At 41.5% G+C, this 13,941-nt stretch overlaps 1 protein-coding gene across 1 annotated transcript in view; it reads right to left on the reverse strand.

Moving 5' to 3' along the window:
• Positions 1-271: 271 nt before the first annotated feature.
• plekha8 (pleckstrin homology domain containing A8) overlaps positions 272-13,941 on the reverse strand; it is a 116,935-nt gene continuing 103,265 nt past the window's right edge. The window contains exons 12-14 of the mRNA XM_085988588.1: positions 6,685-6,755; positions 2,060-2,121; positions 272-1,965 (exon numbers count right to left, since the gene is read on the reverse strand). Coding sequence (XP_085844714.1) covers positions 1,768-1,965; positions 2,060-2,121; positions 6,685-6,755 — 331 coding nt within the window. The 3' untranslated portion in view covers positions 272-1,767. The remainder of the gene's footprint in view (positions 1,966-2,059; positions 2,122-6,684; positions 6,756-13,941) is intronic.

The raw sequence follows: 13,941 nt of genomic DNA on the forward strand, positions 1-13,941 counted from the left end.
TCAGGCCTCGATTAAGTTAATGTCCGTACCCTCCAATTTTGGACTAGGTCGATTGGTGGAGTGGGTCTCCCGGAATTTCGGGTCAGTTACTTTATCCCATTATTATATAATAAAGGGCACTGTCTTAAGATGAAAATGTATATAACATTTCAAATTTGTTTTTTCTTGCACATCTATTATTTCATTCTGAATTGGAATTTCCTTACAAGCTAGACATTTTATGACAACTACCAAATATTCCTATGAACAATTCCAACTGCATCAAACATAATAAAAGTGCAACTTTTTATTAAATAAGTACAAAATATATCCATATATATATATATATAATATATACACACACACACATTTCTCAGGTTAAATAAATTCTAATGGCTATAATTGCATGTCCATTTAATACATTATAGAAACACGTCTAAAAACTAGACTAAGTTAGTTAGCTCAGTCACCCCAGTTGGCAAGTTGGAATGACAATACATTAGCCAAAAATAGTGCAAGCAACTTCTCAACACTGAGCAATTATTTTTAAAATGTTCATGTCAGCTTCTTCTACGACATTTTTTTGCAGCCCAGGCCTCTTTCCTGAATGTGGTTTGGAGTCGAGATCATCGACCCAGTGTCCTAGTCAGTGGTCTGCAGAAGCCTGTGCGCTCAGTTTGCACGAGAGATGGAGTACTTTGGCGTATACTTGGCTGATATTTCTTTTGTCCCTTTACTAAATGAGGTACAATACTGCTTTCAGCTTGTGATCACTTCACTCCAGAAACACTTTTGGCCTGCATGGACTGGAACAGCTAAAATAGGCAAATATAACTAATAGGTGCATGGATTAGTATGTATAGACCAGGCCAAAACACATCTGCTGCTTAAAGCTCCATAAAAAGATCAGAGGTGTTCTGCCGTTAAATCCTCAAAAAGTTGCTTTCATCCTAAATAAAGTTCAGTGGAACTCTCCATAAATCAGATTTAAAACATAATTGCATTATAGCTGTGTATAAGGTTATGGAGTAGATTAAAAGTGTGTCCTTTGCTTTAATCAACATAAACTCCATTATTACATCATAAACCGTATTAAATTCATACATTATTAGATTGTTTGGACTGACTGGAGCTGCTTTCAGGGAAATCCTTTACAAATATATGAAGATCTGCACTGATTTAGTGGACGCTGGCCAGCTGTTTAAGCACCTTGTTCCTTTGCACGTATCTCAACAATTTAAAATGTGCCAAAATCAACCAGATTCTGTGCCGAGAGGAGAAGTCTCTTTACGTAGCTCAGTCACTTTAGCAGATTTTGAGAGTTCATAAATTTACAACAAAATAGAATAAAATGCAATTATTTTCAGGACTAACTTACAATGATATCTATTATAAACAGTGATTAGTGTTTCAAATTGCTTGGGATTCATTTTTAAATATTTGAGGCCTCGTTGGCCATTTTGGTACTGTAGTAATTATTTTGGGGAATAAGGTCACACATTTGGGCTCAAAGATGCTTGGATTACAAAAAACCCTATAAATATGTCACTATCTTTATACAATTGTTTTGAATTATGTAGTAGTCCAATGTACAGAAATGTACATCCGTTGTCCATTTGTTCAGTACACATGTATTCAATTTTTGGAATTCAACAGAATGTAGTTCAAGTGAAAGCAATGGGCTTGACTGAAACAGACAAACCAATGTGTTGCTGCACATTTCATTTGTGGTGTCAGAGGCCCCAAAAAGATCAAATTTCTTCCTTTTCAGTCGACATTGATTTATCGTTATACCACTTCATCAGATTCTAAATTATATTCTTCATATAAAGCATCCAAGATCTCTATTTGCTTCCCCATGGCTGGAAGATACTGGTTTAAATCTCTCTGCATTCCTTCATAGAACGTCTCCTTCTGTTCATCCCCTTCATTTACAGCAAGTGCTGCCATAAAACCTTCATAAAATGGAGCTGCTCTTAATGCCAACTGTGAATGTGAGAATAAGTCAATCACACTTATTTCATTGTTTCTGAAAAAAATGCACTATACAAATGCATTAGACGTATATTAAAAAACTTACTGCAAAGACACCTCTAACGACCCAACCATGGTACTGTCGCAACGTTCTACCATACGAAGTATCTAAACAAGAGAACAAAAAAAAAACACATTTTGTGCAAAGATAATAAAAATCCAGAACATTTAAAAACTATATACAACTGTAGGAAACAATATCCAATTCAAACTGCTGTACATCAACAATTTGCCAAACAGGCTGGATAACTATAAATTCACAAATATTCTCTCTCTCTCTTTTCACATTGTAAGCTTTCAGGAAATTGATTAGAAATGAGTAATGCCATTCTCTTTCTAAATCGACAGGACTTCACCACCGTTGGGTTAAGAGCGGCACCATGGAAACACAAAACAAATTACAACAAGGAATGCAGAAGCTATCGCTATTCAAAGAATCAAGATAGGCCTAAACAGGGTCAGGGGTCAAAAAATTCATCTTGTGCTGGCTTATGCAAAGGTCAGGGGCTATGGGCCTTCAGGAAAGTAGATTCACATTCTCAAAGAAAATAGACATGTGGGCGTGGAGCGGCGCTAATGGCAAAATGCACCTATAATGCAATACACACTGCGTCAGATTTGTCAAGGTGAGATAACGCTGAAGTTTCCACACAAACTCATTAGCATAAGGCTGGATGTAAAATCTCCCATTAATCAGTGCAATCAATCGTAATCAATGTGTGACTGGAAAATGGCATCCTCCAGCATCACTTGGAGGAGTGGGATTGCCAGGAAATGAGCTATTCTTTAAGTTTTTGAACTAAATTGATCTGCAGCAGAGCAGAGTAGATCAACTAACTGATTTAATGCTCTTGATCTTACTCTAATTGGCTTTAATTGACTGTTTGTGTTGTGGCAGAATTATACCAAGTAGTCATTTGTATATAGGGACCCTAGCTCCTTTTTAAAAATAATGTCCTCTGGATGTGGGCAATATTGGCATGGCCACATTTATTGTCCATTCCTAGCTGCCCTAAGGTGGTGATGGGCCTTATCCTTGAGCTATTTCCGTCATTGTCCTGATGGTGCCTCCATACTGGTGCTATATACAGAATTCAAGGATACTGAGCCAGTGATAATGAAGGAAAGGTAATATATGTCCAAGGCACAAAGGTGAGAGATTTGGAAGGGAACTTGGAGGCAGTGGTGTTGCAAAGAAGTTACTGCTCTTGTCCTTACTAATGGTTGAGCTTGCAGGGGAGGGAGCTGCTATTGCAGTAACCTTGGTGAGTTGCTGCAGTGCATCCTGTAGATCATACATACTACAGCCATCATGTGCCAGTGATGGAGGGGAGGGTATATGGAGTTGAACATCAGGGGTGCGAAACAAGCAAACTACTCTGTCCTGGATGGTGTCAAGCTACTTAGGAACATAGGAACAGCCTGTACCGTCATTCAATTAGATCATGGCTGATCTGTATCTTAACTCCATCTACCTATCTTGGTTCCATAACTCATAATACCCTTGCCTAACAAAATCTATCAATCTCAATTTTGAAATTTTTAATTGACCTAGCCTCAACAGCATTTTGGGGAGAGATTTCAACTACCCTTTGTGTGAAGCACCACTTTCTGACAACACCCCTGAACAGCCTAGCTCTAATTTTAAGGTTATGCCTCCTCATTCTGGACTTCCCCCACCAGAGGAAATAGCTTCATTCTATCTTCCCTATTAATTCCTTTAATCACCTTAAACACCTCAATTAGATCACCCCTTAATCTTCTATACTCAAGGGGAATATAAGCCTAGTCTATGCAACCTGGCCTCGTAATTTAACCCTTTTAGCTCCAGTACTATTTTGATGAATCTGCGCTGCACCCCCTCCAAAGCCAGTATCTCCTTCCTGAGGATTACTTGAGTGTTGCTACATTCGCACTCATCAAGGCGAGTATTCCATCACACTCCTGACTAGATGGTGGAGAGGCTTTGAGGAGTCAGCAGGTGAGTCGTACAGTATCCAAGGCTCTGCCTTGCTCTCGTCACCATGGTATTGATATGGCTGTTCCAGTTAAGGTTCTGATCAGTGCTGACTCCCTAAAATGTCAATACTGGGGGACTTGGCAATGGTGGCAAGGGAATTGAGCTTTTTCTTGTTGGAGAAGGTTATTATTTAGTACTTATGTGACACTGTAGGAATAGGTGTATTCCTAACCAAATCACTGAGGTCGACTCAGGTGAAACAATCCAACAGGTCTTTAATGAAGGATTTGACGAAGTACAGAAAACAACAAGGATTGATGCAGGAGAGCCTTGGAACAGGTCTTACCCGAACGGGGACGCCACAAGGACTGACTCGGCAGTCCCGTGGATTGCGTCGTGACGTCATCGCGTTTTCCCGCGCTTGGGGCGGTCACGTGATGTGCGACGTGACGTCATCGCGTTTGCCCGTGCTTGGGGCGGTCACGTGATGTGTGACGTGACGTCATCGCGTTTGCCCGCGCTTGGGGCGGTCGCGTCATCGCGTTAGGTCGCGTTCTTAAAGGGGCAACGCTCCGTACATGCAAACTCTATACAAACATAGTTAAAGGGAATTATGCACAGTAAGAGACACTCGGTGGTACCGCTACAACACGACTGTTATGTGGCACTTTTCTACCCAAGCCTGGAAGTTGTCCATGTCCTACTGTAGGGCTGCATAGGCTACTTCATTATCCGATGATTTGTTCAATGGAGTTGAGCATTGTGGAATCATCAGCGAATAGCCCCATTCCTGACTAACAGAGGGAAGGTACCTGATCAGATCTTTATCAAAAGGTTGCTAAGTTTTCTTTGCTATTGCCAAATTTCAAATGGCAGTCCCAATATACTGCAAACAATGCAGCTGTCCCAGCTATCCAGCCCATTCAACCTTTCAACCCAAATCAGTGTTTAACATCTATTTTTGGCTGTAAGGTGTTGTGCAATTAGTTGAAGAGCTTCCAGCAAATCAACGGAAGAGAAAGATCAGGATTGTGCAAGACAACGCAGGCCAGGTGTAATGGAGTAAAACTAACGGCCGCAGCACACCGTCAGAAGTAATGCAAGAACAATGACAATACTTTATTTCCGCTCCTCACCAGGTTTTCAAACTTTTTCCTCACCCAGTGCCTTAGCCTCCAATTGTATCTCATCCTTACTCATCACTTAAATACTTCTGAAGAAGTAGGAGAGCTGTTTTACAGCACTAGAGGACTGGAATAGTACTCGTCCTAATTGGTGTTCTGTTACACACCTTGTTGAAGAATGAAGGAATTGTGCACATCAATTGGGCGGGAGGCAATCAGAGGGAAACATTAAACAGGATAGAAGGGAATTGAAACAGTGAAAGGTTATTTGAATAATTATGCTAGTCATCATATAGCAATGCAAGAAGAAGGGATCTCAAAAAAAAAGTATTAAAATCCATTTTAGCAATTTTGTTGACCCTCAAGGGGTTCTTGTTTTTCTTGCTTAAATGGGAAAGCTTGATGTATTTGACCAGTCTGTCGAAATAATGTGGAAAATAGTAACACTATTTATAGGATAGCAAAATACTGCAGATGCTGGAAATCCAAAATAACAACAGAAGACGCTGGAAAAACTCAGCAGGCCAGGCAACATCAGTGGAGTGGGAAATAGAGTCAACGTTTCAGGTCGAAAACCTTCTTCAGGCAGGCAGGCAGGGAGGGAGGGGGGCTGGGATCGCGAGTTTGGGGAGGGGAGGAGGGTCGGTCGATTGTGGCTGAAGGTTTGAGGGGCAGGTGGAGCACTCCTGCTTTAACTCCACCCTCTCCTGCCAGTCATTGGCGGGGGGAAGGGGTAGGGGTGGGGATGGGGGTGTTAAAATTGGCCCCAATACGTTGCTGCTCCAACAGGAAGGAAAGAGTACCTGATCTGGCTCTGGCCAATGAATCGGAGCAGTCGGCACCCTTACTGTAGGCCAACATTTAGGAAACAAACACCACAGTATTATTAGTTTCAGTGTAAGAAAAAAATGTCAAAGAAAAGGGCACTTGAAAATAAGCAAACTATAGAGAAATGAAAGGAACCTTGTCCAGATTATTTCATTTCTGAATATAGGCAACATTAGCAATAAAGATGGCTTGCTGACTCTCTGATTATGTGGATTGATTTAGTGACATATCTCCCTTATTGCAAAGGCAAAGGATTCCTTTAAAAAATACAGCTAGTCGAAAGCAGATTATCTAAATATCAAATACAGAACTCCTCCAAATTGTCAACACATCATTCACTCTATCCAATTTTTGGATGAGCCATTAAACCGAGGCCCCACCTGCCTGCTCAGGTGAACATTAATGATCCCATGGAACTATTAGAAAAGCTGGGGGTTCTCCTGTTGTCTTGGCCAACATTTATCCCAATACAGCACCACCAAATGAACTGGTCACGTATCTCATTATTGCTTGTGGGACCTTGCTGAGGAAAGTTGGTTGCCGTGTTTGCTTACATTACAACACTGAGCAAACTTTAAAAAGTAATTCATCGGCTGTAAACTGTTTTAGGATGTTCCAAGAATGTGAACAGTGCTATATAAATGCAAGTTCTTGCTTCTTTCTTGTGGATCAACCTTTTCCTCTCCCTCCCACTTTGTTGATTAAGCACAGAGTAACAGGAAGGCAATCCCATAAAATAGATGGTTAACTCAGACTTACTTAGTGCTTTTTGGATATCCTTTTCTCCATTGTTCACTTCTTCCAGAAATCCCTTCAGAAATTTCAATCCTCTGTGACAAGCAGTTAAGGGGAAAAATTGGTGATTTTCACGTTGATTACCAATTATTTCTTGATATATTTACAGTAAAGTTTTACAATGCAGTTTTACTTAGATACTTGTTTGGGGGGGGGGGGGGGGGGGGAGAAATGGTTTTGCATTCTGTTAATAAGGGCAATACTGAAAGTTGCCACGAGGTGGAATATATATAAACACACACACACACACACATCAACCTAAAAAATGGAAATGCTAATGAATGGCTTCAAAAAACCTGACACCGTCCCCAAAAGGCCAACAACTCAAATCAATGTTCAACGGCAAAATAACTCTAAATAAAGGCTTAATGACCAGGCCACTGCTTTAAGGTAACTGAATCAGTTAAATTTCTTGAGGTAATTGGCAAAAGAACCCGAAGCAACATGAGGGTTTCTTTTTACGCAGTGACTTGTTATGATCTGAAAGGGTGGTGGAAGCAGATTCAATAATAACTTTCAAAAGGAAATTGGATCAATACTTGAAAGGGGAAAATTTTGCAGGGCTATTGAGAAAGAGCATGGGAGTGGGATTAATTGGATAGCTCTTTCAAAGAGCCTGCACAGGCACGATGGGCCGAATGGCCTCCTGTGCTATATCATTCTTGATTCTGTCAAATACATTGGGTTCCAAAATTCTTTTAGTACCTGGGGTCATAGTCCACAATTAAGTTTCCTGTGAAAAATTAACCCCCTGGTCCTCGTGTATGACATACCAAAGGGAGCTACAGTGGGACATGAACTGGTCATGGCTTCAGCTGCAGCTATACATAATATTCCAGCAGTTGTATTGCAGGGAGAAAACAGAAGTACACAAAAGTGACATTTTTGCAGAGCGACGTCAGCTCTGATAGTGCAAAATTGATTTCCTATGGGGTCTGGGCAGCACAGCTTCATCAGAATGCTACCGGAGTTACAAAGGTTAAATTATGAGGCCAGGTTGCACAGACTAGGCTTGTATTCCCTTGAGTATAGAAGATTAAGGGGTGATCTAATTGAGGTGTTCATGATGATTAAAGGATTTGATAGGGTATAAAGAGAGAAACTATTTCCTCTGGTGATAGAGTGCTGAGCAAGGGGACATAACTTTAAAATTAGAACTAGGCCATTCAGGGGTGGTCAGGAAGCACTTCTCACACAAAGGGTAGTGGAGATCTGGAACTCACTCCCCAAAAAAGGTGTGGAGGCTGGGTCAATTAAATATTTCAAAACTAAGATTAATACATTTTTGTTAGGCAAGGGTATTAAGGGTTATGGAACCAAGGTGGGTAAATGAAGTTAAGATCAGCTATGATCTAATTGAATGGCAGAACACACTTGAGGTGCTGAATGGCCTATTCCTGTTCTATGTCCCTATGCCCTTCCCCCAGGGAAATTTAGATATTTTTGACACTTTTTAATGCATTTGCCAGCATCGAAGTGTATTGTGATCGACAAGTTGAAGCCAAGATATTCTGTAATGGATATATTATACATTAAATATCAAAATAAGAATAGTACAGGAAACTTTGTGTTATCCGGAGGCTAACTGTCCGGAATGCTCGAGCCACCGGCAAAAATCAGGTGCCGTTTGTTAGGTTTTTTTCCTTCTCGTTGCTTTTTTCCTCAACAGTCAAGCTCTGCAAGGTCTGCTGAAGCTGTTGCTAAGCTAGAGAGATGCTTGGACTGTTTAGAAGCTGTTCAGCAACAGGGTTTGTTGACAGATACGGAGCTCAGAAGCTTCCGTATCTTTCAACATTAGCGCTGGAGTGTCCGGCAGTTTTGAGGGAACGGCAACAGCTCGGTCCTGTCGGTGCCAGATAGCACAAAGTTTCCTGTAGTTGAAGTCAAAAATCAGTGTTGGCCAAGAAAAATCGCTGACTAGCCACAGGCGTTGCTATGGCAACACAATTTTAGCATCATGCAATAATTTTAGTAAAAATACAAGGTAAATGTACTTCACAAAGTGCACATTTACTTAAACATCTATCACCATTCAGTGCAAGTTTTTCTCTTTCACCAAAGTTTGGAATTCTGGCATGAATTTATCAGACACAGCACGTCTTAGTGCAACTTCTAGATTTTTGTCCAGCAGTTTTGAGCGGTACTTTGACTTCATCAGGGTGATTGCTGAGGGTGTTGATTCACACAACAAAATGTGCCAGACCATGCCTTTGCCATTACGTGCCCTGTTGGAGCTATTTCTTATGGGTCGGGCTTATTTTCTTCTGCTGGCCTGGAGTGGTTATTCCAACTGGCCAGGCTGACCATAAGGGCAGCTTGCCTCTCCAGACAATGTTGCTGGTCTTTCCATGGTGCTGAAACATAGAAGATAGGAGCAGGAGTAGGCCATTCGGCCCCTCGAGCCTGCTCCGCCATTCAATGCGATCATGGCTGATCATCCAAATTCAGTACCCGGTCCCTGCTTTCTCCCCATACCCCTTGATCCCTTTAGCCGTAAGAAATATATCAAACTCCTTCTTGAATATATTTAATGTATTGGTCTCTACTGCCTTCTGTGGTAGAGAATTCCACAGGTTCACCACTCTCTGGGTGAAGAAATTCCTCCTCATTTCTGTCCTAAATGGCCTACTCCTTATCCTTAGACTGTGACCTCTGGTTCTGGACTCTTCGACGAGGGAAATATCCTTCCTGCATCTAGTCTGTCCAGTCCTGTCAGAATTTTATAAGTTTCAATGAGATCCCCTCTCATTCTTCTAAACTCCAGCGAGTACAAGCCCAATCGACCCAATCTCTCCTCATACATCATTCCTGCCATCCCAGGTATCAGCCTGGTGAATCTTCGCTGAACTTCTTCCATGGCAAGAACATCCTTCCTCAGATAAGGTGACCAAAACTGCACACAATACTCAAGATGTGGTCTCACCAAGGCCCTGTACAACTGCAGCAAGACATCCTTGTTCCTGTACTCAAACCCTCTCGCTACGAAGGCCAACATACCATTTGCCTTCTTAACCGCCTGCTGCACCTGCATGCTTACCTTCAGCGACTGGTGCACAAGGACACCCAGGTCTCGTTGCACTTCCCCTTCTCCTAATCTACTGCCATTCAGATAATAATCTGCCTTCCTGTTTTTGCCACCAAAGTGGATAACCTCACATTTATCCACGTTATATTGCATCTGCCATGCTTCTGCCCAATCACCCAACCTGTCCAAATCATCCTGTAGTTTCTCCGCATCCTCCTCACAGCACACACGCCCACCCAGCTTTGTGTCGTCTGCAAATTTGGAGATATTACATCTAGTTCCCTTGTCTAGATCATTAATATATATTGTGAATAGCTGGGGTCCAAGGACCGATCCCTGCGGTACCCAACTAGTCACTGCCTGCCACTCTGAAAAAGACCCGTTTATTCCAACTCTTTGCTTTCTGTCTGCCAACCAGTTCTCTATCCAAGTCAATACCTTGCCCCCAATCCCATGTGCCTTAACTTTACATGCTAATCTCTTATGCGGGACCTTATTGAAAGCCATCTGAAAGTCCAAATACACCACATCCACTGGTTCTCTCTTATCTATTTTTACCTGTTGCATCCTCAAAAAATCCCAGTAGATTAGTCAAGCACGATTTACCTTTTGTAAATCCATGTTGACTTTGTCCGATCCTGTCACTGTTTTCCAAGTGCTCTGCTATTACATCTTTTATAATGGACTCTAGCATTTTCCCCACTACCGATGTCAGGCTTACCAGTCTGTAATTATCAGTTTTCTCTCTACCACCTTTTTTGAATAGTAGGGTAACATTGGCTACCCTCCAATCCATGGGTACTGTTCCAGATTCCATCGAATGTTGGAAGATGATCAGCAATGCATCTACTATTTCTAGGGCCACTTCCTTAAGTACCCTAGGATGTAGATCATCAGGCCCTGGGGATTTATCAGCTTTCAATCCCGTCATTTCCCTACAAACACTGATTTCTTTCAGTTCCTCCCTTTCATCAGACCTTATGTTCCCTGACATCTCTGTGAGGTTATTTGTGTCCTCCTTTGTGAAGACAGAACCAAAATATGTATTTAATTGGTGCGCCATTTCTTTGTTCCCCATTATAAATTCCCCTGATTCTGACTGCAAGGGACCTACACTTGACTTCACCAATCTTTTTCTCTTCACATATCTATAAAAGCTTTTACAGTCAGTTTTTATGTTCCCTGCTAGCTTACTCTCATATTCTATTTTCCCTTTCTTAATTAATCCCTTTGTCCTCCTTTGTTGAATCCTAAACTGCTCCCAATCTTCAGGTTTACTGCTTTTTCTGGCCAATTTATATGTCCTCTCCTTGGATCTTATGCTATCCCTAATTTCCCTTGTTAGCCACGGTTGAGTCACCTTTTTTGTTTTATTTTTATGCCAAACTGGGATGAATAAATTCTGTAGTTCATCCATGCGGTCTTTGAATGTTTGCCATTGCCTATCCACCGTCAACCCTTTGAGTGACATTCCCCAATCAATCCTACCCAACTTGCGCCTCTGAAGTCTGGCTTTTTCACCCGTGTTACACACCATTTTAGCAGATACCCATTAACCAAGGAAGTAAAGCACACACAATGACCAAAATGCATTCAGACACTTTGCCTTTTCTCTTACCATTTTACCAACAAACACACAAAAAGGTTAAAGTTTACACTCATACACTATGCAAATGAGTATTGAGATTTCATGCTCAACGATAGTGTCCGTTACTCATTTTTTATTTACTAATCAAAAATGCAATTAGTCACATCATGCTGGCACTTTTTCCACCCACCAGTTAATGCTGGCACTCTCCTTCCTCCCCCAACCCAAAGTGCTCCTGCTTCTGAAACCAAAGCAACCTCTCCCCTTCACTGCCATTCATTTCTCTCTTCCCTCTATTACCATCCACTTATCCCCTTCATTGCCATCGATTGCCTTTCCTTTCCTCTTCACAGCCATCCACTCCCTGCTTTCACTACCATCCATTTCCCCCCTTATAATGTACTCTGTCCCTGTCCTCTTGCATTCCATCTCTACTTTTCCCTCACTATGCATTCTCCCACCTCCCATTAGAATCTATTTCTTCTCCTCACTCCCTCCCCTGCTGCTTGCTCCAGAGTCTAGTGGCCAAAGCATGCTTCTAGCACTAATAGCCTAGATTTCTGCCTCCTGAATAGGAAGGATGATAATTGGGACCAGTGGTATTGGAAGCAAGCATACAAAGGGAGTGGGTCTGTCTGGTGCATTAGCCACTGGACTTGGGAGGAGCAGAACGAAGGGAATAGAGAGTTTGCACTGTCTGCTGATTTCAGCCCACACATGTGGACAGTGCAAACAGGGACTCCAAATGCTCAATAGCTGCATAACAAACATATGATTGGTATGTATATAGAGCTGGTGCTCAGTAATTATAGCTCTCCTATTTTTGGAAGGATAATACGGCTGCTTTGTGTGTGTTTCCTTTAAGTGTATGGATAAGAAATTATGGCTGATTGGGTATACGTCAGTGTTTGTTGCAGAAAACAAATTCTTATACACAAGTTGTTTATAGTGGGTTAGAAGAAAATAACACACAATAGTTTAGATGTCAAACCACAAGTGCAAAGTTCATACAACATGGAGTCACAATATCATTTGAGTAAGCATCTCCATTCCCAATGGCTCAGTTAGCAAACGCAGTGTGGAACAGCCATACAGAACAGAAGGTCTTGATTCAATTTCCAATCTCTGTCAAGTTAGCTGATCTTATTCAGGGAGGAAGGGAAGTTAACTCAATGACCTGGCTTATGTATGGAAAATGGCTAAGTGGACAAGGTACTGAAGATGACCTCATCTGTGGAACTGTACCCAATACACCAGTAGAAGTTAATACCTTCAGATAAGGAGGTGGGGTTGGGGGGGCAAGGAAGAGGAAAATAAAAGCTAGTATAAATTTCTACATTACTGCAACACAAGGGATGTGGCAAGATCCTTTCTTGCAATACACACTAGACCACTAGAGGGTAGAATTGGATAAATATTGAACTCAATCTGTTTTTTTGTTGCTGTTAATCCATCTGTATTTCACACAGTCTTTTTTGCATACATTCACAAAATGTAATTCATTCAAAAATGGAAGATCAATAGAACATTTAAAGATTGCAGATGTGCACCCCTTGATTAGAACCAAAATCATACATATAAAATATATAGGGGTAGAAATTTGTTTTGGACGGTAGTGCAAAATGGGCAGTATCGCACGGGCCACCAGTTATATAGAAGGCAATGGAACTGAATATCGGGCGGGTTGTATGAGTGGTCTGCCCATGTTACACTACCGGCCAAAACAAATTTCTACCCCATAGTGTGTATATATAATGTAAGTTTTAAATTCAATTAGAATTGTCCCAGTGGGATCAGAAGGCTTCAACCATCCAGTGATATTTGTAGTGCTCCTTTGCCTCCATTATGTCATCTAATTAATTATAACCATATGATAAATAAACTGTTCAAGTTTCTATAAACTGGCAAATTTTAAAATTATCTTAAAACATTTTGTAAATTTTAAAGACACTTTCATTCCCTTGTCCAAAACATAAGAACATAAGAAATAGGAGCAGGAGTAGGCCAATCGGCCCCTCGAGCCTGCTCCACCATTCAATAAGATCATGGCTGATCTGATCCTAACCTCAAATCTACTATCACTCTACATCCCACCCAAACCCATGTGATCTCCCGGGAGAGGCGGAAAACCAGATAAAAAAACCCAATGGCCAATTTGGGAGAAAAAATCTGGGAAATTCCTCTCCGACCCATCTAGGCGATCGAAACTTGTCCATGAGATCACTCTGTCCCTATATTTTCTACAGTACTTACCTTCTGTAAAGGCGATCTCCAACCCAGCCAGGAACATGAATAAAACCATCTCCTGAAATCTAACACAGAATTAGAACACAAGAAGTAGGAGCAGAACCAGGCTACACGGCCCCTGGGCCCGCTCCACTACCCACAGGGCCACGACCATTCCGAACCTAGACTCATGTCCAATTTCCTGCCCGCTCCCCGTAACCCTTAATTCCCTTTACTTCTAGGAAACTATCTATTTCTGTTTTAAATTTATTTAATGATGTAGCTTCCACAGCTTTCTGGGGCAGCAAATTCCACAAACCTACCACCCTCTGAGTGAAGAAGTTTCTCCTCATCTCAGTTTTGAAAGAGCAGCCCCTTATTC

Source organism: Somniosus microcephalus, chromosome 5 (assembly GCF_052327205.1).
Source record: "Somniosus microcephalus isolate GS21.2 chromosome 5, FLI_Smic_1.0, whole genome shotgun sequence".
Classification (NCBI taxonomy): domain Eukaryota; kingdom Metazoa; phylum Chordata; class Chondrichthyes; order Squaliformes; family Somniosidae; genus Somniosus; species Somniosus microcephalus.